At 35.8% G+C, this 25,310-nt stretch overlaps 1 protein-coding gene and 1 pseudogene across 2 annotated transcripts in view; both read right to left on the reverse strand.

Moving 5' to 3' along the window:
- Positions 1 to 4,690: 4,690 nt before the first annotated feature.
- LOC101137697 (speckle-type POZ protein-like) lies at positions 4,691 to 5,867 on the reverse strand (annotated as a pseudogene).
- Positions 5,868 to 17,529: 11,662 nt separating this feature from the next.
- LOC101135156 (UDP-glucuronosyltransferase 2B7) overlaps positions 17,530 to 25,310 on the reverse strand; it is a 59,612-nt gene continuing 51,831 nt past the window's right edge. Inside the window, exons 4-6 of one of the 2 annotated variants that reach the window (XM_004038749.5) lie at positions 23,900 to 23,987; positions 22,840 to 23,059; positions 17,530 to 18,708 (exon numbers count right to left, since the gene is read on the reverse strand). In XM_004038749.5, coding sequence (XP_004038797.3) covers positions 18,429 to 18,708; positions 22,840 to 23,059; positions 23,900 to 23,987 — 588 coding nt within the window. In that variant the 3' untranslated portion in view covers positions 17,530 to 18,428. The remainder of the gene's footprint in view (positions 18,709 to 22,839; positions 23,060 to 23,899; positions 23,988 to 25,310) is intronic. The other variant, XM_019025607.4, reaches the window with a different exon arrangement.

A 25,310-nucleotide genomic window follows, 5' to 3' on the forward strand; every position in this document is an offset into this window, starting at 1 on the left:
ACCTATGTAACAAACCTGCGCTTGTACCCCTGAACTTAAAAATTAAAAAAAAATAAAAAGAAAGAAAGAACCTTGTTTTATGAGTCAAATTCAAATTAGAGCATGTCTGTTAGAATTCTAAAAAGGAACCAGGCACGGTGGCTCACGCCTATAATTCCAGCACTTTGGGAGGCCGAGGCGGGTGGATCATGAGGTAAGGAGTTCAAGACCAGCCTGGCCAAGATTGTCAAACGCTGTCTTTAATAAAAATATAAAAAAATTAGCCGGGCGTGGTGGTGGGCGCCAGTAATCCCAGCTACTTGGGTGGATGAGGCAGAGAACTGCTTGAACCCAGGAGGCAGAGGTTGCAGTGAGCGGAGATCGTGCCACTGCACTCCAACCTGGGTGACAGAGAGAGACTCTGCGTCAAAAAAAAAAGAAAAAAGAAAAGGAAAGGAAGAAAAAAAATTCTAAAAACATGGAGATTACCTACTTAAATGCTTTCCATATGGGTGATAAAGAAACGAGGACGAGGCAGGTTAAGTAATGAGAACTACTAGAAGACTGAAGTGAACAGAACAACTACATTTCCTTGACTTGATTTTATATTAAATCAGATTAAATAAAATCATGATGTTTTATACATAGTGACTTAGATATTGAGATAATAAATGAAAAATTGAAATATTTAGGCAATCATTAGGCAGACATAATTCCAGTGTAAAGAAGAGTAACAAATTACTAATGGTCAACACCTTTTTTATTAATGCATTTACTACATTCACTTTCATCTTCCAAATATAATGTTAAGCTTTTCATTTCTAAAGCTAAGAAATGGGAGTAAATGTACTTACATTCACTTGTTTCATAAGTTACATTCTCATATCTGATGATTTACAAAGAAAGCAAATCTATCAATTATCTATGTATGAGAAATATATTAATCTGCTTAAAAAGCACATATAATTTTTTTCTGATTATAAATTTTTAAGCACTGTTTCCAAGAAAAAAATTCAAATGACATTTATCACATATATCCAGAATAATATCACATTTGCTACCATTGGAAATTATTTAAATGTAGAAAAGACTGATTGTCAGTTCATTAATAATAGGGCTGTTGAAAATATTCCAAAATTGTGGTGACGCTAAATTTCATTCTGCTGGCTCTTAACTCTTCAATGGTACAATCCAAAGCGTTGACAGCAGTGGTTTATATGGTCTGCTATAGCTAAGCCATGTAGTACATGCCTAGTACCAACATGTGGTACTGATGTTGGAATTACCAAGCAATCTTCATAAACTAGAGTATAATCTAGCAATCAAGCAATCTTCATAAACTAGAGTATAATCTACAAGTTTTAACATCTACTTGCTATCTGAGTTTTAAAGGTAACTACACATTTGCATCAAAAAATTAGTATAGGTGACTATAAGAATGCTATACAGGATATAAAACTAAAAATTGCTTTATAAATATTAAAATATCAAAGTTGTGTTGTACATGTTAGAAAGCTGGTTATTACTATATTTTATGGTGGAAGAAGCATCTGAACCTCTCTCCCTGCCTGGTTTCCTTCTGCACTGTATGCGATGCTCTTTTAGTTTAGCAGTTCTTAGATGGCTTGTGAACAGAAGGCTTTCTGTATCTGGGGTTATTTCCTTGGTGTATCAGAAGAATGGGATTGTCGTGGGCTTGAAGAATGAGTGCAAGGTTTTATTGAGTAGAAGTAGTTCTCAGCACATGGGGGAGCCAGAAAGGGGACGGTTTTCCCCTGGAGTCAGGCTTTTCTCCAATCACTCCAGCAAAACTTCGCGTTGTTCTGCCAGTTGATGACCTGCCTGCATGCTCGCCTGGACGTCCTCTTGACGTCCAGCCGTTTGTTTCTTCTTCCGCTAATCCACTCCTCTTGAGGTCCAGCCACTTGTGTGCTTGCCTTCTAGAGTCTCAGGGTTTTTTATAGGTACATGATGGGGGCACGGCAGGGCAGTGTGGTCTTGGGAAATGCAACATTTGGGCATAAGAGCAGGAGTGCCTGTCCTCACCTAGGTCCCTGGGCACATGTCAAGGGTGGAGCTCTTGCCAGGGACCCACCCTTCTCCTCCCTGCAGTTCCCTGCCTCTCTTCCATATCACTTTATTTCTCCTCCTCCTCCTCCTCCTCCTCCTCCTCCTCCTCTTCCTCCACCTCCTCCTCCTCCTTCTTCAGGACAGGGTCGCATTGTGTTTCTGAAGTTGGAATGTAGTGGTGCAATCATAACTCACTTCAACCTCAAATTACTGGGCTCAATCAATCCTCCTGCCTCAGACTCCTGAGTAACTAACACTACAGGCATTAGACCACAATGTCCTGCTATTTTTTTTTTTTTTCAAGAAATGGGCTGTCTCTAAGTCATCTAGTTTAGTATCAAACTCTTGGGCTCAAGGGATTCTCCCACTTAGGCCTCACAAAGTGCTGGTATTATAGGCATGAGCCACTGTGACTCACCTTGACTCCTGCTTATATCCCCCTTCTTTCTCAGATGGGAGGTAGCATCAATATACATGTTAGAAGCAAAGTCCTTTGGGGGCACATTTTATACTGCACAGGATCTACCTTAGATCCCCCTCCTTTCTGTTACTTCTTTCTTTCAGACATTGGCAAAGTCCAGTCTTAAGGCAGTTTGGTTTTTCCATTTCTCTAAATCTACCTGGCTGAGTGGGTACTTAGAGTCATGAAGGTGAGTCTTCGGTCTCCATTCTCTGAATATCCCTCTGAACAACATACTGAATAGGACTATTTCAAAATTAAAGGAGGTAAAAAGGCCCAGATTACATGGGAAGCCTAAACTCCATGATATATTTCAGATTTTTTTCAATACCTACTTCTTGTTATTGTGCTAGTAAAGTTACCCATTAATACATAACTCCTTTCTGATAACATTCATAGTGTGTATCCCTCAGTAATCCTGTAAGCAAAAGTACTAAATGACAGGGTAGAATTTGTTGATATCTGTCACCTGCCTCCAATATCATGATAATACCAAAATGTCACACTGCACCTCTTCATTACCATTCTTTTTTGTTCTTATAAATTCAAGTTATCATTTGGTGTCATTTTTTTCAAATTATAAATTGCTTATAACTATTCATATTAAGCAGAATTTCTGTATCATCCATAATGTTAGTACAGTAACTGAAACACAAAGAAGAAATAAGAGGTGGATGGGAATGCTCATGGTGTGTGACCTGATATGCTCTAAGGTTTCTCTCTTTTTGTATGCGTCTCCCACAGGCAAGTATCAGTTCTCTCTCTCTCTCTTTTTTTTTTTTTAAGATGAAATTTCACTCTTGTTGCCCAGGCTGGGGTCCAATGGTGCAGACTGGGCTCACTGCAACCTCTGCCCTCTGCCTCCCAGGTTCAAGCAAGTCTCTTGCCTCAGCCTCCTACGTAGCTGGGATTACAGGCATCCACCACGATGCCTGAGTAATTTTTTGTATTTTTAGTGGAGACTGGGTTTCTCCATGTTGGCAAGACTGGTCTCGAACTGCTGAACTTAGGTGATCCACCCGCCTCGGCCTTCAGTTCAGTTTTTGAAGGAGAGTAGACTATCCAAGATTCATTTATTATTAGGTGTATTTTCCAAAGTGTGAAAAAACAGGAGTAAATTCAATAATGAATACCTGCAATCCAAAACCATTTAATACAATCAAGAATATCTTATCTATTATCATAAACATCCCAGTTGCCTCCTTCTAAAAATTTCTTTCAAAAATTAAGACACAATTATTCTACCTTATTAATTCTCTCAAAAGCAAAAATAAATATGTACCATTCAGCATACAAAAGTTACACAGTAAAAGTCAAAGTGTATATATATCTATATATATAGATATACATATTGTTGTTAATTGGCCCACTCATTAAATTTACATTTGGTCATCCTTACTCTTAACATGTATATATAAATGTAGGTCACTATAAATTAGAAAAAATTACTTCCACACAATACATGCTTTCTTCATGATATCTTAACCTCATTCAGTTCTCAATCATTGTAAACTTTGATAAACCCACAGTTTGTTGGACAGTTAACATACAAGGCAAACATCACAAATTTCACTAAAAATCTGGGCCAACTCATTGTTTATTTGCCCCCTGAAATGAAAAATAAATTAGAATTGAAGCAGTGTATTGCCGTAACTTACTTTGAAGGTAAATGGGTTCTCTCATATATATAGAACTTAGATTGAAGACATTGCTGGTAAACTCCAACACGAGTGCTTTTAAAAAGAATTTAATCTTAAACCTTGAGACAGCATAGGACAAACCCTATAAAATTCACTTTTCTTTTTCAAAATAAAAAATCCTTTTGAAACTTAATATCTTCAGTTATCAATAGTACTACATTATAAAGCTAGTTTATACAATCCTGCATAGCATTGGTCAAAATGATAAGTCACAATAAAAAAAAATTAAAGCGTTTTACAAACAAGTGAAGTCACTGAAAATAATCTAAGGCCTTGAAGTGAATTAATCAGTCTAACTTAAACCTGAAGAATAAACCATTAATTATCCATCTGAAATGCAAGCAATATGCTTTTTTAGCTTCTGTTCTGTGGACCAAATAACAGAAACAACTCTTCCTTACGGTTTATGGTTTATTTTTAGAATACTTCCAGACTTGAATGACTAAAAGTCAATTCCATTTTTCAACTGTTCACGGAAGATTTAGGACTGTTTTAGCCGTGTGTGTGGAATACCAAACTGTGGACACTGTGCAGATGCTAGTGCTCAGGAGGCTTCTGCTGCTAAGTAAGGGTGAGACTGAATCATGGACTTCCACCCTGATGTTTCCATTACATTGGTTGCTTGGTTGCTGTTTCAGTTTTTCTAATCTTTACACCCAAGTTGTTGAAGTACACTGCACCTATTAATAATGTCTATGGCTTTTGTTTTCAACTGTTTTGCAACATGCAAATCTGCAAGGACAAGGGTATCAGCAACATTTTCTACTGAGGGATTACTACACAAAGCTTCCTCACACAAGACCTTCAGCTGTTCCCAGTGCATGTTTGTCTGCACCTGCCAACAAGTTGTCAGCCATTTTGTCAAGGTTTAATCCTTTCACTGTGTTAAGGAATCTCACCATTTCTTTAAAAACATCAGGGTCTAAATCATTTATTTCCACTCAATTCTTTATGCTTTCTTCCATTTCATGTTCAAACATGGCATTAAAAACTAGGGATTCAGGTACAAGCAGATTTATGAGCTTTAAATTCTTGTCCTCTCACTAAAAACTGCAGTCTATAAATCTTGTGTTTTCCCAGAGATTACCTCAGTCTTCTCCTAGTCGACCCTCAGGCATCTTGAAAGTATTTGCATTAGTATGTCCTGATTTGTTTACTGAATCTTGGATCACACTCATCTCGTAAAATAATGTAAGCTTGTCATCTGGTCAAAGACTATTAGCTTCGTCAAGCAAAAGGTCTCTTCTAATGAATTTTTAAAAATCCCAGCCCTTCCCTTGCACAAATTGATACGCTCTTTGGCTTTCCATTGCTTTTGTTTCTTCCCTTTTAGCATTCAGAAGGGAACATTTGAATTTTGCTCACACTTCACTTTTGGGGCATCTGACTAAAAGCAAATATGAGGACCAAGTAGTCTTTACTTTCATTATCTAATGCTTTTGGGTTTACCCTCAGGCACCATTTCATTTTGTCATTTGGGCCAGGTGAAAATTTGGAACTTTTTAACGCCTCACCCATTTCCTCTTGACAAAAACTGAAGTTATTAATTGTCTATGTGTTGAACATTTTACTATTTTGATCTGTGTATAACACTAGCTTTCTACTATGGGACAAGAAGACTTATCTCTAGGTAGAGGTGGGGCAGGTTCCTGAGACATTACCACTTTATTGCATTCTTTTAGGATTTATGTAATACCCTACAGAGTTGAGTACCTTACCTTAGATATCTCAGAGCATTAGTGTTTGATTTTCCCCAGGAGCATGGTTCAGAAGGGCCACCCTCATGTGTTCTCAATGCCTGGACTTGCCCTGGCTGCATCAGCTGTGAGAAGCTGAGGCTGTGCTGGAGGCAGCAGGGTTAATGGCGGCAAGTCCCTGTGGAGGCACCTTCACCGACCCACATTCCTCCTCCCCTGCCCTCTATCCTTCCCTATCTCTCTCTCCTCTTGGTGTCATTCCTTACTGCAGTAGAGTTTTGCATCCACATACCTCCTTACCGCTGTTATTGACAAATATATATGTATAAGTTAAATGTTCAGCATTACAAATATGTGTATATGCTTTACACACTTGCTTCTTAAATTTATTAAGAAAGTTGAATAAATATGAATTTATATTATCTGTTAAAATTACATAATTATTCAGGTGTACTTTTTTATTATGTGGATTTGCACTACTTTCTGTGTTTATTTACTTTTAGCCTGGAAAACTTTCTTTAGAATTTATTGTGAGACAAATTATTTAGCAATAACTTTCTGTTTTTGTTTGTTTAGAAATGTATTTATTTCACCGTTAATTTTTAAAGATGATTTTGTAGTATAAAGAAATTTTGGTTGGCAGTTTTTTCTTTCAGTACTTTGAATATGGCATACCACTGCCTTAGGGGCAGCATTTTTTCTGATGAGTAGTCAGCTATTAATGTTACCTGAGTTCCCTTATATGTGGTTACTTGTTTTTGTTTTTGTGCCTTATAATTTTCTTCCTTTAGTTTTCAACCTATTATTATTGTGTCTCTGTTTGGATCTTTTTGTGTTTACCCTAAACTAAGGATTTATAGAACCTCTGAAATTTGTAAATTAGTGTTTTTAAGATAGTTTATGGGATGTTTTGGGGCATTATTTTTGAATATTTTCCAGTGAATCTTTCTCTTCTTCACGTGGTACTCCTACTTTGCATAAGTTAGTGTGCTTAAGTGTGTCCCAAAAGTCTATAAGGCTCTGTTTATTTCTCTTCATTCTTTGTTTCTCTGTTCTTTGGATTATATAATCTCTATTGATCTCTCTTCAGCATTTTTTGGCCCTTATTTTTCTTCCTCAAATGTGAAACAGAATCCTGCTTGTGCATTGTCTATTTCTGTTATTATATTTTCATTTCAGTATGTTCACTTGGTTCTTTGAAAAATATATAACTTCTATTTATTTCTATATATTCTCGATTGAATGTGACATCATTATACCTTAATTTTCAGCTTTATATGTGATTTCCTTTAGGTCTTTGAGTATATTTATAATGTGTAATTTAAAGTTTTGCCTACTAAATCTACAACTCATCTTTTTTTTTTTTTTTTGACAGAGTCTCACTCTATTGCCCAGGCTGGGGTGCTGTAGTATGATCTTGACTCACTGCAATCTCCACCTCCCAGGTTCAAGCAATTCTCCTGTCCCAGCATGCCAAGTAGCTGGGATTATAGGCATGCACCACCAGGCCTGGATAATTTTGTATTTTTAGTAGACGAGATTTCACCATGTTGGCCAAGCTGGTCTTGAACTCCTGACTTCAGGCCATTCTCCCAACTCGACCTCCCCAAGTGCTGGAATTACAGGTGTGAGCCTCTGCATCCAACCCAACTCATCCCTTTCACAGGCATATTTTATTGCTTATTTTCCCCATATAGCGGTCCCATTTTCCTATTTCTTTATACACCTGTTAAAATTTGTTAAACCCTCAATATTTTAGATAATATATTATAGTTACTCTGGAAATTATACCCCCATCTTCTTTTAATTCTAATTGTTAACTTGTTTGGTGAGGAGATGGATTATTTTAATGAAGTCCCTTTACCTTGCAGTGTTATTTCCTTGGTGTTTCTACTCAGAAAGTGGACCCTTGGTCATTTTCACAAACCCTTGAATAACAGTGGTTTTAATAGGAACACTCTTTGACTCTTTTCTGTTTTTTGTTTTGTTTTGTTTTACATGCTCGGTCTACCTCTTAATCTTCACAAATTATTAGCTGATTGATCTTTTTCTTTTGGTGTTGCCCTTAGGGCATAAATTACTTCATAGTCTGATCTAATAGCATTTAGGCACTTTTGCCGTGATAGATTCTGAGGCATTTCAGGGTGATATGAACACAGGAAACACTGTTCTTTTTCTATCTTTATCTTTTTTTCTGATTAATTAGCTTTCTTATGGTCTCATTTGCATTACTCATGAAATTACCAACTTCTTTAACTGTTACCAAAAAACCCTTCATATTTTGACAACATGCTTAGGCTTGAATTTCCTTCACATTCTTTCATATAAAGTGAGTTACTCTCATGAAAGCTTTAGAACTCTTTGTTTAATGGTCTGCCTCTTTCCTTGGGAAAAAGGTATCATCAACCTTTGCTCCAGAGCTAGGGGCACGGGCAGGGGCACACTTCTGTTTTTGCCACTAAGAGTAAGGTGCTAGCCTATAGACTTAATTTGCTTCTTCTCTCATGGAACCTCCATCCTATAAAAGAACTATGGTAATGACTATTTGGTACTCGTTCTTAGTACGCTGTGCCTGAGTAAAACTTCTGTGTTTTGACAATGGCTAAATGAAAGAAGTGAAACTTTTTTCGCCTCTCTTGCCAAAAATTTAGCCTCTGTAACACATAGGTGAGGTGTCTGTGTGTGAAAAATTTAGGAAGCTTATTCCCTCCCGAAAAGATAATATAGCCCTCTTGTAGTAGTTTCACAGAGGGTTAGTCCAATGGTCTTGTCCTCGACAGCTTGCAGTAAAATTTCTGTCGCACTGAGGGAGGGTAGGCTAGCAAGCAAGTCATTGTTTAATGCCACAAGCTCTTGCTGTTTTAAACAACCCTTAGTGTGTTCCTTAATAAATGTGTATTTGCTGCACGTTTTGAGGGCAATTCCCAGTATATTGTTAAATTTGTTAATTAATTTTATTTTTTAAATCCTTTCTCTGTTTGCCCAGATAATACTTGCTGGCAGTACTTGCAGATGCAGCATTTACCTCGAGATAATTTTGTCACAAAATATCTAGCTTTAGTTATTATTTTTTCATTGATTTAGCATACCAACTTTGGAAACAAAAGAAACCACATTCAATATTTAGCATTCTATTGTATTAGTGCTATTTCCATTTACAAAATATAGACATTTTCGATCGTTGAAGATGTCAAATCCTGGAAAATATAGCAGGATGTTAACGTTGTTCTTGAGCAGTTGTTGGCTGAAGATTAATTTGATAAATTCAGTTTTTCTAAAATAGATGATTCAGATGATTCTGATGTTAGCTCTGTTTAGAAATAACTCCAAGAAGAGTTTTTATAATGTATGTTCACACTGAAAATGAGTCAGATTTGTTTCAGCCTCAAAGAGTGTATTTATGTAAAATTAGATGAGTGCTGGCTGTGAGTTGCACTATTTTTTTTCCTAAACTGGAAAAATGGTGAGGAGATGTGGTTTCACAAATTTTTCCAGGCTGGCCTTGAACTCCTGGGCTCAAGTAATCCTCCTTCCTCAGCCTCCTGAGTAGCTGGGAATATAGGTGCATGCCACTGCAGTCAACTTCTCCTAATATCATTAAATAGTTGTCTCTAAAAACAATTTTCACTATTTATTCTTGTTACATTTTGGAGCTGATTCATTTTATGCTACCAATCTCGAATCGGCTAGGACATGTTTTCTTCTAAAATGTCTGTCTACCTTCATGTCATAAGTTTGTTCTGCCTCAGTATTCATTTTTAGGCTTAACATGAGTTGTTTAAGACCTAGTCATAGCTTGTCACTTTTGGCTTTGTTATAACTTCCCTTCCTCGTGTAGTTGTTTGAGATAGAGTCTACTTGTTTCTCACCCTAATGGCCCAGAAATGCAATATATCACAGAGGTGATGACCATGATATAACCTATTGATCAATACCAGAGTCATATAATAATTTTCCCCTTCATGTGTATTCCCTTAATCCAGCCATTCTTCTACTCCTGCAGAGAAGCCTAGGAAATAATATCCAAGGTCCTTAATAAAAGCTCTCCCACAGGGGTTCCCCCTTCCACTTCCAGACAGCTGACTGAGCTCTCTGCCACCTCCGGACTTTCTGTCAGTTTCTTATCATCATCCCTAACGTCACTTAGGAGCTATGAGTAATACATTTCTTCTATTTTACGCATTTTGTTCTTCCTTTCTCATTTCAATATAGTTTACCTGACTCATACATCTGAAACTCCTTTCCTCACCTCCATCAGAGCTTTCCAGGATGTTGGTTTATGGCCATTCTCAAGAAAGAGACTTCAATATAAAATTGGAAAGAATTCATAACAATATAAATCAAAATACCTCTGAATATGTTTAATAACAGAGCAATTAGAAATAAAAGTTTAATTTTATACATCATAGAATTACTATTTAGAAACAAATAGGACATGTTAGAAGTAAGAAAAAATAAAACACTTTGTTGAAGTTATATACCTATTTGGATTTTTTAAAAAGTATTACCCAATAGGCTATAGAATGATGCCAACACATAATGCCAGGTTGCAAGGCATGGAGAATGGGAGAATGTGACATGACTGTCTAATGGGTATAAAGCTCCCTTTTGAAGTGAAAAAATTACTTTGGATGTAGATAGTAGTGGTACTGGCAAATGTGTTAAACGCCAATGAATAATGCACATTAACTGGTTTAATTGTATAATTTTGTGGTGTAAAATTCCTATATCAATTATTCTTTAAATAAACAAATGGCTGACCAGATTTGACCAAGAGACCATAGTTTGTCAGCCCTTGGTTTATGCTACAAATTTAATTCCCATATGCTTGAAATAGTAAATGCTGTCATTTTAATCATTCACATTAGAAACATAACATGTTTTGAAACTATAATATATTATGCAATTATATGAACACTAAAATTATTATTGTGGAATTTTTTTATTTGTCTAATCAGAGTATTGCAAATTTTATTTTGTTGTACACACAATTGTTAGTGCTTTGCAATATTAATGACTTCATTCTTTCAGCAACCCCATGATATTGATAATGCGATGACAACTGTTGCCATTTCATTGGTGAGGGAGCTGAGGCAAATGAAGTCTCCGTAACTTGCTGAACCCCACGTCATCATATAGTGGTTTCTAAGACTTGAATCAAGCCCATCTGGATCCAGAGTGCGAGCTCTTAACCACCATGTTATGTTGACTCTCTTACTCTGGGTGCAGATATTTTCAAAGTGTAGTATCACAGTTTCCCACTCATGTAGATATATATTAATTGTAATTTTATTATAAATTTATAATTTAAAATATGTGGAATAGTTATTCCAGGTATGTGTCACTGCATAACAAATAGTTTCCAAATGTGGGGCCTTAAAACAACTGTAATCATTTTATTGTCACCTCTCAGAGTCTCTGTGTTAGGTGGGCTCAGTTGTGTGTTCCTTCCACAGAGTTTCTTAGGTAGCTACTTTTCTATGGTGCCTGGGTCTATAATTATCTGAAGATCATTCACTTACATACTTAGTGATTCATGTTGAAAGGCTCAGAGTGCTAGTGGGCTACCAGGATTCCTTAGGCATATATTTATGTCTCTACAAAATTGTCATTTGTTATGGGGACTACAGATTGAGTTGTTGAGTAATAGTGAGAGAAAAAAAGACATGAAAAGAAGAAACAGAAAGAGAGAAAGAGAAACAGAGAGATAACATGCTGTGTTTCCACCAGAGCTTTGAATGTTTAGCTGCATTATTTCCATTACATTCTTTGTGTTGAGACCGCTACAAAGTTTGCCAAACTTCAAAGGGAGGGGATATTACTTGTTAGGAAAATTGTCAATGGATTTATAGTCATGTCTCAAAATAACAACAAATAAAATCTTCCTGAGAAGGCAGAAGTTATTAAACTATTGTATAATTCATAAAATGTTAAAAATAGTTAAAGAAAAAATATTAAAATTACATGAATTTAGATTTCTACAATTATTGCAATTTTTAAACATTGTATCGTATTTATTCATACATTTTTTAAAATAGAACAAATGTCCTAAAAACAAGCTATAAGTGGATAAAAGAGCTGATATATGAGAAACATTATCAAGTTTTTGAATGACACTAGCGAATTAATAATATGATATTACATTTTGGAACTTCCTGTCTTGAATTAATGTGTTTATTCCACAAATTAAATTTTAAATCTCATAATTAATACATGAAAATGTTGTGTAAAGTTAAACATTGCAGATTTGTATAGAATAAAAATTTAAATTCTCATCCTTGGAATTACATGTATTTTTCGAGATTCTTTCTTCTTTGTACTAGCTTACATATATTTTATTTCATTACAAAAAAATACTTATTTGTTTTTCTGGAAACTACTTTTTCTGTTTAGTAATGTGATAATCAGCCTGTTCTCTGCAATGGCTACATTCGAACATTTGTTGGAGGGACATATGTTCATTGACTGAAAGCCATTTAAGTGCTGGAGAAATTTGGTTCATTCATGCGCTTATATGCAAGGATTTCTGCATGACAGATTTCTATATATAAAACTTCAGTTTCAAATGGCATATTTACATTTTATTTGAGTGTTATTTCAAATTATACTCCCTCAAAAATAGATTTCTCAGGTTTTTATGGGGTGCAAATCTTCTCTATGGCATTAATTTGTTGGTATTAATTCTATTTTTCCGAGCGTCAGTAGCTTTTTAGTCTTTTATATCTTATTGGCCATTTTTACTTTGAATTGCTTCTTCATATTTTCATCAATTTTTTATTAGATTGTCTGTTTTGGTTGGTGATTTGTAGTTCTCACTGAACAATGGATACCAATCTTTTGTTATGTGTGTTATAGGATAGGTTTTATGTGAATTAATTCAGGTTTATAAGCATGATAAGACAACATTATTAATCTTTGACACTATATAAGTTCTGTTTTTCTTTATATCTGTATTAATTCCTGGATGAATTGTATGAAATTTTCTATAATTTCTCTATCTTGTTAATGTTTTAGTGTGTGTCTATATATTACATGATTTATCTATGTGTATATAATTATAAATATACATATATATTTGTTTTTAATCAAACCTTACCCTGGAGAATATTTTTTGTGAGAATTGGTTAATGATAAGAACTTTTAGTGACAAAGACAAGTAGATTTCTGTCAATCTGGACTAGTTTGATCATAATGTGCTTCCCTGATGTGTAGATTAAAGGAGATTTATGACTTGATTTAGCTATTTTCCACAAAATTTATAAACTTTTTTTATGCTTTGTATATATTTTTTAACATGCTAAAAATTTATACGTCCATATTATATTTATAGGAGGGATGAATCAAAAGGCTTTGTGGAAAATAAAAAAATGATTATTTATAGTTATGTAGAATAATAATAATTATTTCAAGCTGTCTTCAAAATACACATTGAATTTCACAACATATCCATTAGCTAGTTAATTGATGCTGTGTCTTGTTTTAAAAGAAATGGACATGTATATGTACATGTATGTTGAGCAAGATTGAAAATTCACTAAGTCCCTTTAAAGTGCAATTTCTATATTATCACAACCTAAAATTAAGGACTTACAATTGTTATTAAAGGTCAAAAATGATAATAAAACCCATATGAAACTTAGGATTGTTTTTTCTCATTCTGCTAAGAAAGATGATGATATTTTAATGAGAATTGAATTGGATTTATAGATTTCTTTCGGCAATATGCTCATTTTCACAAAATTGATTCTACCCATCCATGAGCATGGGCTGTATTTCCATTTGTTTCTGTCATCTATGACTTTTTTCAGCAAAATTTTGTATTTTTCTTTGTAGAGACCTTTCACATTCTTGGTTAGGTATATTTCTAAGTTTTTTTTTTTTTTTTTTTTTTTTTTTTGCAGCTATTGTGAAAATGGATGAGTTGTTATTTGATTCTCAGCTTTGAACCCCGCATAGCCAAAGCAAGACTAAGAAAAAGAACAAATCTGGGGGCATCACATTGTAATGCCTAAGGTTCTTGCCTAGCCACACCAAAAACTGGTGTGGCAGCTGACCACGGCAAGTGATAGAGACCCGGACCGAGAATGAGCAGTAGGTTTTATCGAGCAGAGCAAGAGTACAAAGCTTCCAGAGTGTGGAAGGTGTCCCGAAAGTGTAGGCAGAGTTGGATTATACGATTGCCTTTTAAACTCTTTAAGGTGGGAAATATGTGCAGCGGGTAGATGTTACCAGATGAGAAACAAAGACAATTAACTCTTTGTAACATGTCTTAGATCTTGAGGAAAACCAGAATTGCAACTTAGGTTTTATCTACTTTATGACCTTGCAGCTATATGGCAAAGGAGACAGGATCTTACGGGACTTTACAAAGGATGTTTACAAGGAACTGGAATTAGGAGTATAGATAAGGCCCACTGGTTACAGAAAAACAGGCAGTTAACATTTTTTTCACTTTAGTTTTCGGGAATGGGGAAGGGAGAGAGTAAGAGAGCACACAGGGAAACTTACAGCAAAATTTTCATTGTTTATAGCTTTCTTGGGGAAGAAAACACATGCACAAATCCTGGTGTTAGGAATATTTTAAGCATTTATCTTCAATATTATTCATCCAGGATCGAAGTAAGTCCTCCTGCAGTAAATGAGTGAGTTTCACAGCTTTCTGAGTCCATACTTGACCCAGGAAGCCCAGCTGGCACCTCCTCTCTACATTACCCATCATATTAAAAGGCATATTCAAAGTTACCAAAACAACATGGTATCGGTATAAAAGCAGGCATGTAGATCAATGGAACAGAATAGAGAATCCAGAAATAAAGCCAAATACTTACAGCTAACTGATCTTTGACAAAGCAAACGAAAACATGAAGTGGGGAAATGACACCTTATTCAACAAACGGGGCTGAAATAATTGGCAATCCACACGTAGAAGAATGAAACTGCATCTTTGTCTCTCACCTTATAAAAATCAACTCAGGATGGATCACATAATGAAATCTAGACCTTAAACAATAAAAAATTCTAGAAGGTAACATTTCAAAAACTCTTCTAGACATTGAGTTAGGTAAAAACATCATGACCAAAAATCCAAAAGCAAATGCAACTAAAACAAAGATACACAGTTGTGATTTAATTAAACTAAAAAGCTTCTGCCAGCAAAAGAAATAATCAGTTGTGTAAACAGACAACTCACAGAGTAATTGAAAATATTCAGGAAGTATGCATCTGACAAAGGACAAATGTCCAGAATCTACAAAGAACTAAAACAAATCCACAAGAGAAAAACAAAACCGTTCAAAAAGTAGGCTAAGGTAATAAATAGACAATTCTTAAAAGAAGATATATAATTGGCCAACACGTATGAAAAAATACTCAACTTCACTAATTATCAGCAAAATGCAAATCAAAAGCACAATGCAATACTGAGAGGTGACAGCATGCTGGCAGTCCTCAGAGCCCTTGCTTGCTTTCGGCACCTCCTCTGCCTGGGCTCCCACTTTGGTGGCACTTGAGGAGCCCTTCATCCCACCACTGCACTGTGGGAGCCCCTTTCTGGGCTGGCCAAGGCCAGAGCCGGCTCCCTCAGCTTGCAGTGAGGTGTGGAGGGAGAGGCGCGAGCGGGAACCAGGGCTGCGTGCAGCGCTTGTGGGCCAGCTGGAGTTCCGGGTGGGCGTGGGCTTGGCCGGCCTCGCACTCGGAGCAGCTGGCCGGCCTTGCCGGCCCGGGAAGTGAGGGGCTTAGCACCCGGGCCAGCGGCTGCAGAGGGTGTACTGGGTCCCCCAGCAGTGCCCACCCACTGGCGCTGCGCTCGATTTCTCACTGGGCCTTAGCTGCCTTCCTGCAGGGCAGGGCTGGGGACCTGCAGCCCGCCATGCCTGAGCTTCCCACCCCCACCACGGGCTCCTGTGCCGCCCAAGCCTCCCCGACGAGTGCCGCCCCCTGCTCAAGGGCGCCCAGTCCCATCCACCGCCCAAGGGCTGAGGAGTGCAAGCGCATGGCGCAGGACTGGCAGGCAGGCAGCTCCACCTGCGACCCCGGTGTGGGATCCACTGGGTGAAGCCAGCTGGGCTCCTGAGTCTGGTGGGGACGTGGAGAGTCTTTATGTCTAGCTCAGGGATTATAAACACACCAATCAACACCCTGTGTTTAGCTCAAGGTTTGTGAGTGCACCAATCGACACTTTGTATCTAGCTGCTCTGTTAGGGCCTTGGAGAACCTTTATGTCTAGCTCAGGGATTGTAAATACACCAATCAGCACTCTGTATTTAGCTCAAGGCTTATAAACACACCAATCAGCACCTTGTGTTTAGCTCAGGGTTTGTGAGTGCACCAGTCAACACTCTGTATCTAGCTGCTCTGGTGGGGCCTTGGAGAACCTGTGTGTAGAAACTCTGTATCTAACAAATCTGATGTGGACATGGAGAACCTTTGTATCTAGCTCAGGAATTCTAAACGCACCAATCAGCACCATGTCAAAACAGGCCACTGGGCTCTACCAATCAGCAGGATGTGGGTGGGGCCAGATAAGAGAATAAAAGCAGGCTGCCCTAGCCGGCAGTGGCAACCCGCTCCGGTCCCCTTCCACGCTGTGGAAGATGTGTTCTTTTGCTTTTTGCAATAAATCTTGCTACTGCTCACTCTTTGGGTCCACACTGCTTTTATGGGCTGTAACACTCAACGAGAAGGTCTGCAGCTTCACTCCTGAAGCCAGCAAAACCATGAGCCCACCGGGAGGAATGAACAACTTCAGACACGCCACCTTAAGAGCTATAACACTCACCGCGAAGGTCTGCAGCTTCACTCCTGAGCCAGCAAGACAAAGAACCCACCAGAAGGAAGAAACTCCGAACACATCTGAACATCAGAAGGAACAAACTCCAGACGCGCCAGCTTAAGAGCTCTAACACTCACCACCAGGGTCTGCGGCTTCATTCTTGAAGTCAGTGAGACCAAGAACCTACCAATTCCAGACACAATACCACTATACTCCTGCAAGAATGGCCTAATTTAAAAATCCAAAAGTAATACAATGTTGGCATGGATGTGGGAAAAAGGGGACAGTTTTATGCTGCTGTGGGAATGCAAACTAGTACAAATACTGTGAAAAACCATATGAAGATTCCTATAAGAACTAAAAGTAGAAGTACCATTTGATCCAGCAATCTCACTACTGTGTATCTTCCCAGAAGGAAAGTTTTATATGAAACAGACCCATGCGCATACATGTTTACAACAGCACTATTAGCAATTTTAAAAATATGGAACCAGCCTAAATGCCCATCAACCAACAGGTGGATAAAGAAAATGTGATATATATATATACACACACACATAGACATATACAAGTATATACACACACATATACATACTATATATATACACCATGGAATACTACTAAGCCATAAAAAGAAACAAAGCAATGGCATTAACAGCAACTTGTAAGGAGTGGGAGAGCATTATTCTAAGTGAAGTAATTCAGCAATAGAAAACTGAACATCATAAATTCTCACTTATAAGTGGGAGCTAAGCTATGAGGATGCAAAGGCACAAGAAAAATATAATAGGCTCTCAGGATTCAGAGGGGAGGGTGGGAGGGGGTGAGGGATACAAGATTATATACATTGAGTGCAGGGTACACTGCTCACATGATATGTGCACCAAAACCTCAGAAATTACCACTAAAGAACTTATCCATTTAATCAAACACTACCTGTTCCCAGATAACTATTGAAATAATTAAAAATATGAGAATAAAGTCAACCAGATGAATATTTTTAAATATCTAGAAAAAATAGAATTGGCTCATGAAACCAAAGACTTTACAAAATAGTTCAATTTTACAGTAGGAAGAAGGTAAGAGTTGCTGTATTTCTAATTCCCCATAATTTCCACTGAGAAATGACTTAAGCTCTAAAACAGTAAACATTTGGCCATAAATTTTAGGAAAAATATGAGAATAAAGCTGCATGCATTATAAAAGCCAAGCAATACTACTCATCTTAAAATATCAAAAGGAAGAGAGACTTTCTGTACAATTTAACTATGTAATAGTTTCTTTAGCAGCAGTTAAAACAATACAATCCTGTTCAAAATGAAGCCAAATTATTCTGAGTATGTGCAAAACAGTACTGATACTGTCAGTGGACTTCTTAATGTTCTTGTGTTTATGTACAATGTGTGAAATATAGTTAAGCTGAGTAAATTTTTTTGTGAGTATACTGTGAATTAGAACAACAAATTTCAATGTAAGTTCAACAAATTTCAATACGAGCTCATACGGCTTTATATTATTTTTTATTTTCCCTAGTGTTTTCTTCATTGCCACAAAATATTTCTAACCATGAACTGGGTGGTAAATCTCTGAAAAACAAATTTTTATTTGACAAAGTAAATTTTGAAAAGATTTTTTTTTCTTTTTTTTTTTTGTCTCAGGAAGAAAGAAATCTTGCATCACAATCTTTCTTGCTGGAATAAACTGAAGTAGTCTCATCTACCAGGTTTTCCAGCTTCAAATCTCAGATATAACTAATCATTTTTTCCCTTCTTTGCTTTTCTAGCAAACTTCCAGAAACAAAACAGACAACATTTTGTGACGATAAATATCACAGTTGCCACACAGGCCAGCAGGAACCCAATCACGTCCAAAGAGTGGTACTGGAACCAGGTGAGGTCACGGGCTGCAACCCGAAGGTGTTTAGCTCCTTTGTGGCGCATGACAAATTCAATCCAGAAGACTGCTCGATCCAGGGGCTTCACTGGTTGATCATGTTGAATTCTTGATAATTTCATAACATTCTCCTTATATCTGAAAGATAAAAATAAAGACACTAATGTAGCAGGAAGAGTTACAGACAAAACCCCTCAGACACCGAGTTAAAGAAGGAAGTGTTTTATTCGGCTGGGAGCATCAGCAAGACTCCTCTCTCAAGAGCTGAACTCCCTGAGTGAGCAATTCCTGTCCCTTTTAAGGGCTCACAACTCTAAGGGGGTCTGCGTGAGAGGGTCATGATCGATTGAGCAAGCAGTGGGTACATAACTGGGGGCTGCATGCACCAGTAATCAGAATGGAACAGAACAGGACAGGGATTTTTACAATGCTTTTCCATACAATGTCTGGAATCTATAGATAACATAACTGGTTAGGTCAGGGGTTGATCTTTAACTATCAGGCGCAGGGTGTGGCACTGGGCTGTCTGCTTGTGGATTTCATTTCTGCCTTTTAGTTTTTACTTCTTTCTTTGGAGGCAGAAATTGGGCATAAGACGATATGAAGCATGGTCTCCTCCCTTACTAACACTGAAAGTAAGTTAATTTGCCTGTCCATATAAAGTTTATGAAAGGCTTTTAAAGGGCCAAATAATTCAAAATAAATGTCAAAGAATTGACATCGAATTTGTGTATTTTAATTTGAGTCATCATAGAAAGTTTGGCTTTTAAATTGGACTTCTCTCATTGAGAAATATTTTTAAAGTAGAAATTGAATGTTAGCTGAGAAAGTTAATTTTTTTTGAAGCAGAGAAAATATAAGGCATTTTTAATTTGTTTTTAATTGTTTAATTTTAAGTTTTTGAGGGTACATATTAAGTGTATATATTTATGGGGTATATGAGATGTTTTGATACAATATGAAATAATCACATCATGGAAAATAGGATATTCATCCCTTAAGCATTTATCCTTTGTATTATGAACAATCTAATTACACTGTTAGTTCTCAAACAGACATATGGAGAACGTGCTCAACATCATGAGCCCTTTTAAGTGCTATGAGAAAGATCGTGAAAATGCAACATGAGAATTATCATCTCTAAGTTCCGAAAAAGTAATTGTGTCATGGTGAGTGACGTGCCTCATAGCTAGTCACTTTGCTTCTACATTACTCTTTTGTCTCCTACTCTTTCCCACCCTGTAGCCAGAACGATTTTTTCAATTAAAGTCAGTTTAAAGCATTCCCCTGATTAAGACTTTTGCCTGGCTTCTCATTATTTTTAGAATAAAATCCAACTCTGTGATTTGGTCTACAGAACCCTACATTTTTAGACACGGGCAAGCTCTTTTCCTAACACTTTTCCCCTGCACACTGTCTTCTAGATTGGCCTTCTATTTTTCTTTAAGCTCCCAAAGGTGTTCTCATCTTAGCACCTTACACATTTTTTCCCCTCTCTCCCGCTCTTGGAGTATTCTCTCTTGCTACAACCCAAGGCATGCTTCTCTCCCTTCTTGTGGCATCCTTCTAATGTTACCTCTAAGAGAGGCTTTTACTGGCCACATTATGATGGAACCACTAGGATTTTCTCTATTTTCTGTGCTTATTTTGCTATTTGATTCCTAGAATTTTAAAATGCATTGTATATCTCATAAAATAAACATTTAAATATTAAATACAAAAGATAAATATTCATACGCTAAGTGAATAGTTAAAAAATGTGAGATCTTCTTGAACATTATCTTGAGGTGAATATATCGATTTACCTACTGTTCAGATTGTGGTATAGGATATCACAACCTGCCTAGAATAACTCTCTTTTTCTGAACCATTTAGTCACCACTTTTGTTCACCAACTAAGGATTAGCCTGACTTCGAATAGCATACATTAGTTTGCTTGTTTATGTAATTGAATTATATAATACGTACTCATTAGTGTCTTTTATTAATGTAGCAGTTGTTGGGTAATTCCATTGCTGTGTAGTATTCTGTTGATTGATAAAGCACAGATTATGTCTTCATTTTATGAATAATAGATATTTGGGTTGCTAACAATTTTTGGACAGTATTGGTAATTCTGTCATAAATATTCTTCTATATGGTATTAGATTTATTTATACATATCTGTTGGGTATATAATTGGGAGTAGAATTGTTGAGATAAAAGTGGAGACATAGTTGTGATTCACCTCTTGATCTCTAAAATTTAAAGATATGTTAGTTATAGTTTTTATAACCTCCCTTACTTCCACTATGGCTGGATCATATAGTCTTTATGATATTGAACCTTATTATATGTACTAAATCTTGATTTATTGTCTACCACATATCACTTCAGATAACTATTCGACATGCTCTAGGAAAATGTGCCTTCAAGTTGATATATATGATACATATATGTTTATTGTGTATGTATGTATGTGCATTTGTGTGTATCATTTTACATTATAAGATTCCATTTGTTAATTGTGTTCTTCAAATGTTTTATGTCTTTACTAATTACTTGCTCTTTTCTAAAGTCTGTTTAGATTGAGTTAAAGTATTTGTATAATCATATTTAAATCTACCAATTTGCTTTATATATTTTTTTTCTATTTGTCCAAGCTGGTTTGTGTTCTTTTTCAATTATTTCCTATCTTCTTTAAAGGTATTTTTATCATTCATTATCCTTCTTTTTTTGTGATAAAGTATTTTTCAAGTATTCCTTTAGATGATACCCTGTTTATATAAAAAAAATTATTGATAGTAGCTATAAATGCTGAATTGACGGTAGCTGGACTCCACAAGGAATTTTGCACATTGATATCTTTGGGTTTGAAAAAATCAATTATTAAAAATTTAACTTAAAATTATATTTTTTGTGCTTCAAAGACCAACATCAAAAAGTAAAATTTAGTGCACCCAGAGTGGGACAAAATATTTACAAGTTATATATCTGACATGACCCATAATATATAAATAGTTCTTAAACTTAATAATAAGACAAATAGCAAAGTTTAAAAATGTTCCAAGGATTGGATAGACTGTTTTCAAAGAAGATATATGAATGACCAGTAGGCACGTATGAAGATTCTCAACATCTTTAGCTGTAATGAAAATGCAATCCAAGACCAGGATGAGAGATCATTTTACACCCACTAAGAAGGCTGTAACAAAAAGTCAGGGAATAACAGGTTTGGCAAAAGTATGGAGGAATTGGAACCATGTTGTACTGCTGGTGGTAGTCATGAATGAAACAAGTACTTTGGAAGACAGTTTAGCAGTTCTTCATAAACATACAGTTCCCACATGAAGCAGCAATTCCACTTATAGTATCAACCCTAAAGGAAGGAAAACATGTTTATGCAAAAACATGTGTAGCAATCTTCCTAATAGCCACAATTGAAAACAATCAAAAGGCCAATGAACTGATAAGTGAACAACTAAAATATGACATATCTTTACTAAAAAATATTAAACTGCTATAAAAAGAAATGAAGTATTAAAACACACAACAACATGAATGAAACTAAAACCAGAAAAAAAAAACAACAAAAAATTAGGCTAGGTGAAATGTCATTTCACAACACCCTAAACTGTATGATTCCATTCATATGAAATATCTAAAGAGAATAATCTATAGAGAAAGGAAACAAATTAGTTAGACCAGGGCTAAGCGGTCATAGGAAGTGACTTCTGTGTCATTGCAGTTTCTTTTGTGTTGATAAAAATGTTCTAAAATTATGTAATAGTGATGGCTTCATGGCTCTGTAAACATACTAAATATATTTGGATTTTATAACATAAACAGGAGGGTTTTATGCTATCAAAATTAAATCTCATTTTCAAGTCTGTTACAATAATAATAAAAGTTAATTTTTCAGCAAGAAAATGGTTATACTCTGAGGCATTTTAGATATCTAATTAAAATATTTTATTATATTATTTCAGGTTTATTCTTCCTTCTATGGATTAATTATGTCAAATTTTTAAGAAATGTATTTTTTTGTATTATCTATATCCTTTTAAAATTATTTTTGTGTAGAAAATTGTTTCACTAACTGGCTATTCTTTAGATGTATGTGTTTCAAATTCAATTTTTAAATAACTTATAAAAGCAGATTTCATATTGGTTAAATCATTTAAATTCTTTCAAAATTAGTCTCTTATAAAAAGGATGAAACTCACACTCACTATTGACAAGAGAAGCTATCTGTAAATACCACCTAGTGAAAAATATTGTTCTACTCACGAAGGATCATTAATTACTGTCTTCAATGCATTCAGCAAGTCTGTACTCGACATTGTGTTGAAGTCCACTCTAACAGCTGCTCCCCTGGCCTTCATGTGAGCAATGTTATCAGGTTGATCGGCAAACAATGGAATCCCCACCATAGGGATCCCATGGTAGATTGCCTCGTAGATGCCATTGGCTCCACCATGAGTTATAAAAGCTCTGGTCTTTGGATGACCTAGGATTGGATGAATTTTAGCAAAATTATTCATAGGAATAAAATGAGATGCACAATGAAAGGTTCTGAAAGTGACAGTGTTTTCCAGCTAAAACACTGAACTAAATTAAAATTGTGTTTCAGACTTCAGAGGAAAAAACACGTACTTGTACTGGGTATGTAACTGAAGGCTATATGGTGTGTGTGACTTCAGACTGCAAAACAATACAAGATTTCCAGTTGGGCTAATGAAAAATTGCATTCCAGATTTTAAAAATGTACAAAAAAGAGGACAGCAAAGAGATGGGCATGAAGTGAACTCTTATTTTAAGTGCAGTCACAGAGTGTGATATAGGGGGTGGGCAAGGCAGCAGGCAGTGGTTTGGTGGTGGTGCTGGGATTGAGGAAGGACAGGTCACACTTCATCGTGAAATGTATCATCACTGTATGATTAAGATAAGCAGTTTAATTCTTCAGAAAATACAGAGTCACTGGTGATAGAAGAGCTATTATTTTTAGTGGCATTTCAAATAACCCTGCAGGAGAGGAAAAAAACAGGTGTAAAGTTGTAGAAATAGGAGACAGAGAGACAGCCCAGGAAGTTATTGAAAAATTTTGTGAGATATAATAACACCTGAAATAAAGATTCCCCTGATTCAGACTATAAAGAATGTGGGTGTATACCGTAAAATGCCAAAAATTATAATGTATTCTTTCTCCCTTAAGACTGGAAAATCAATATAAAGAAGTTACATTTTGTTTTTCCTTAACAAATATTCAATAAGCTTGTTTCATGATGAACTATTAACACTCTAATGTGCTGTTACTAATATATTCAGTATTTGTTCACCAGAGTCTTACCTAGAAGGTCATTCTGGGGTATCCACTTGTAGAGCCGAGTATTGAGACCTAAGGCATCTGGTTTATTCCCATCAAATCTCCACAGAACCTGTTACAATAAAGAAAATATTTTATTCCATGAGTGGAATTCAAAAGTTATAGAACGTGAGAGCTGTATAAAGAGTAGGAATGAGATCAAGGGATGTTAGTAAATAAGAACTACTCAAAGACTAATGTAAATAGAATACTCACATTAATTTTCTCAACTTTTATAATTAGTTAGGTATATAAGGAAATCATGATTTTCCAAAATAGTACCTTAGAAAAAATCAGATTATCAATGAAAATTTCAAGCATTTAAAAAATTGTTACACCTTTTAAAAGAAAACCTACATGTGGCCAACCATCATATGAAAAAAAAAAAAAGCTTAACATCATTAGAGAAATGCAAATCAAAACCATAATGAGATAGCATCTCACACCAGTCAGAATGGCTATTATTAAAAACTCAAAAAATATCATGATACTGGTGAGGTAGTATAGAAAAGGCTTGTTTATAATCTGTTGGTGAGAATGTAAGTTAGTTCAACCATTGTGGAAGACTGGCGATTCCTCAAAAACCTAGAGGTAAAAATACCATGAAACCCAGCAATCCCATTACTGGGTATATAACCAACGGACTATAAATGGTCCTTTTATAAAGACCCATGCACAGGTATATTAATTGCAGTACTTTTCACAATAGCAATGACATGGAATCAACCTAAATGCCCGTTGATTATGGGCTGAACAGAGAAAATATGGTACATATACACTACAGAATATTATGCAGTCATAAAAAAGAACAAAATTATGTATTTTGCAGGGATATGGATGGAGCTGGAGGCCATTATCCTTAGCAAACTAACAAAGGGATGGAAATATAAATATGTCATGTCCTCACTTATAAGTGGAAGGTGAAAGATGAGAACATGTGGACAAATAGACAGGAACAACATACACTGTGGTGTATTGGAGGGTGGAGGGTGGAGGGTGGGAGGATCAGGAAAAATAATTAACTGATTTTAGCCTTAATATCTGGGTGATGAAACGATCAGTACAATAACCCCCCATGACACAAGTTTACCTATGTAAAAAAATTACACATGTCCGCTTGAACTTAAGTTACAAATAAAAGTTAAATTAATTTAATTTTTTAAAATTAAAAATATTCTAAAAAATGTATAGAAATTTTAGCTATTCCTTATAATTCTAGTGTAAAAAATAGTAACAATTTCGTAATGACCTGTGTGTTTATTTTGTTTTATGTATTTTATATTAGTTTTCATTTTCCAAATTTAATTTTAATGTATTCATTTCTTTTTGAGTAATTTGGGAAGTAGTTCACATGTATCTACTTGTGTGTAGGTTGTTATATTAGAGCCTGTTGTCC

Source organism: Gorilla gorilla, chromosome 3, assembly GCF_029281585.2.
Source record: "Gorilla gorilla gorilla isolate KB3781 chromosome 3, NHGRI_mGorGor1-v2.1_pri, whole genome shotgun sequence".
NCBI lineage: Eukaryota > Metazoa > Chordata > Mammalia > Primates > Hominidae > Gorilla > Gorilla gorilla.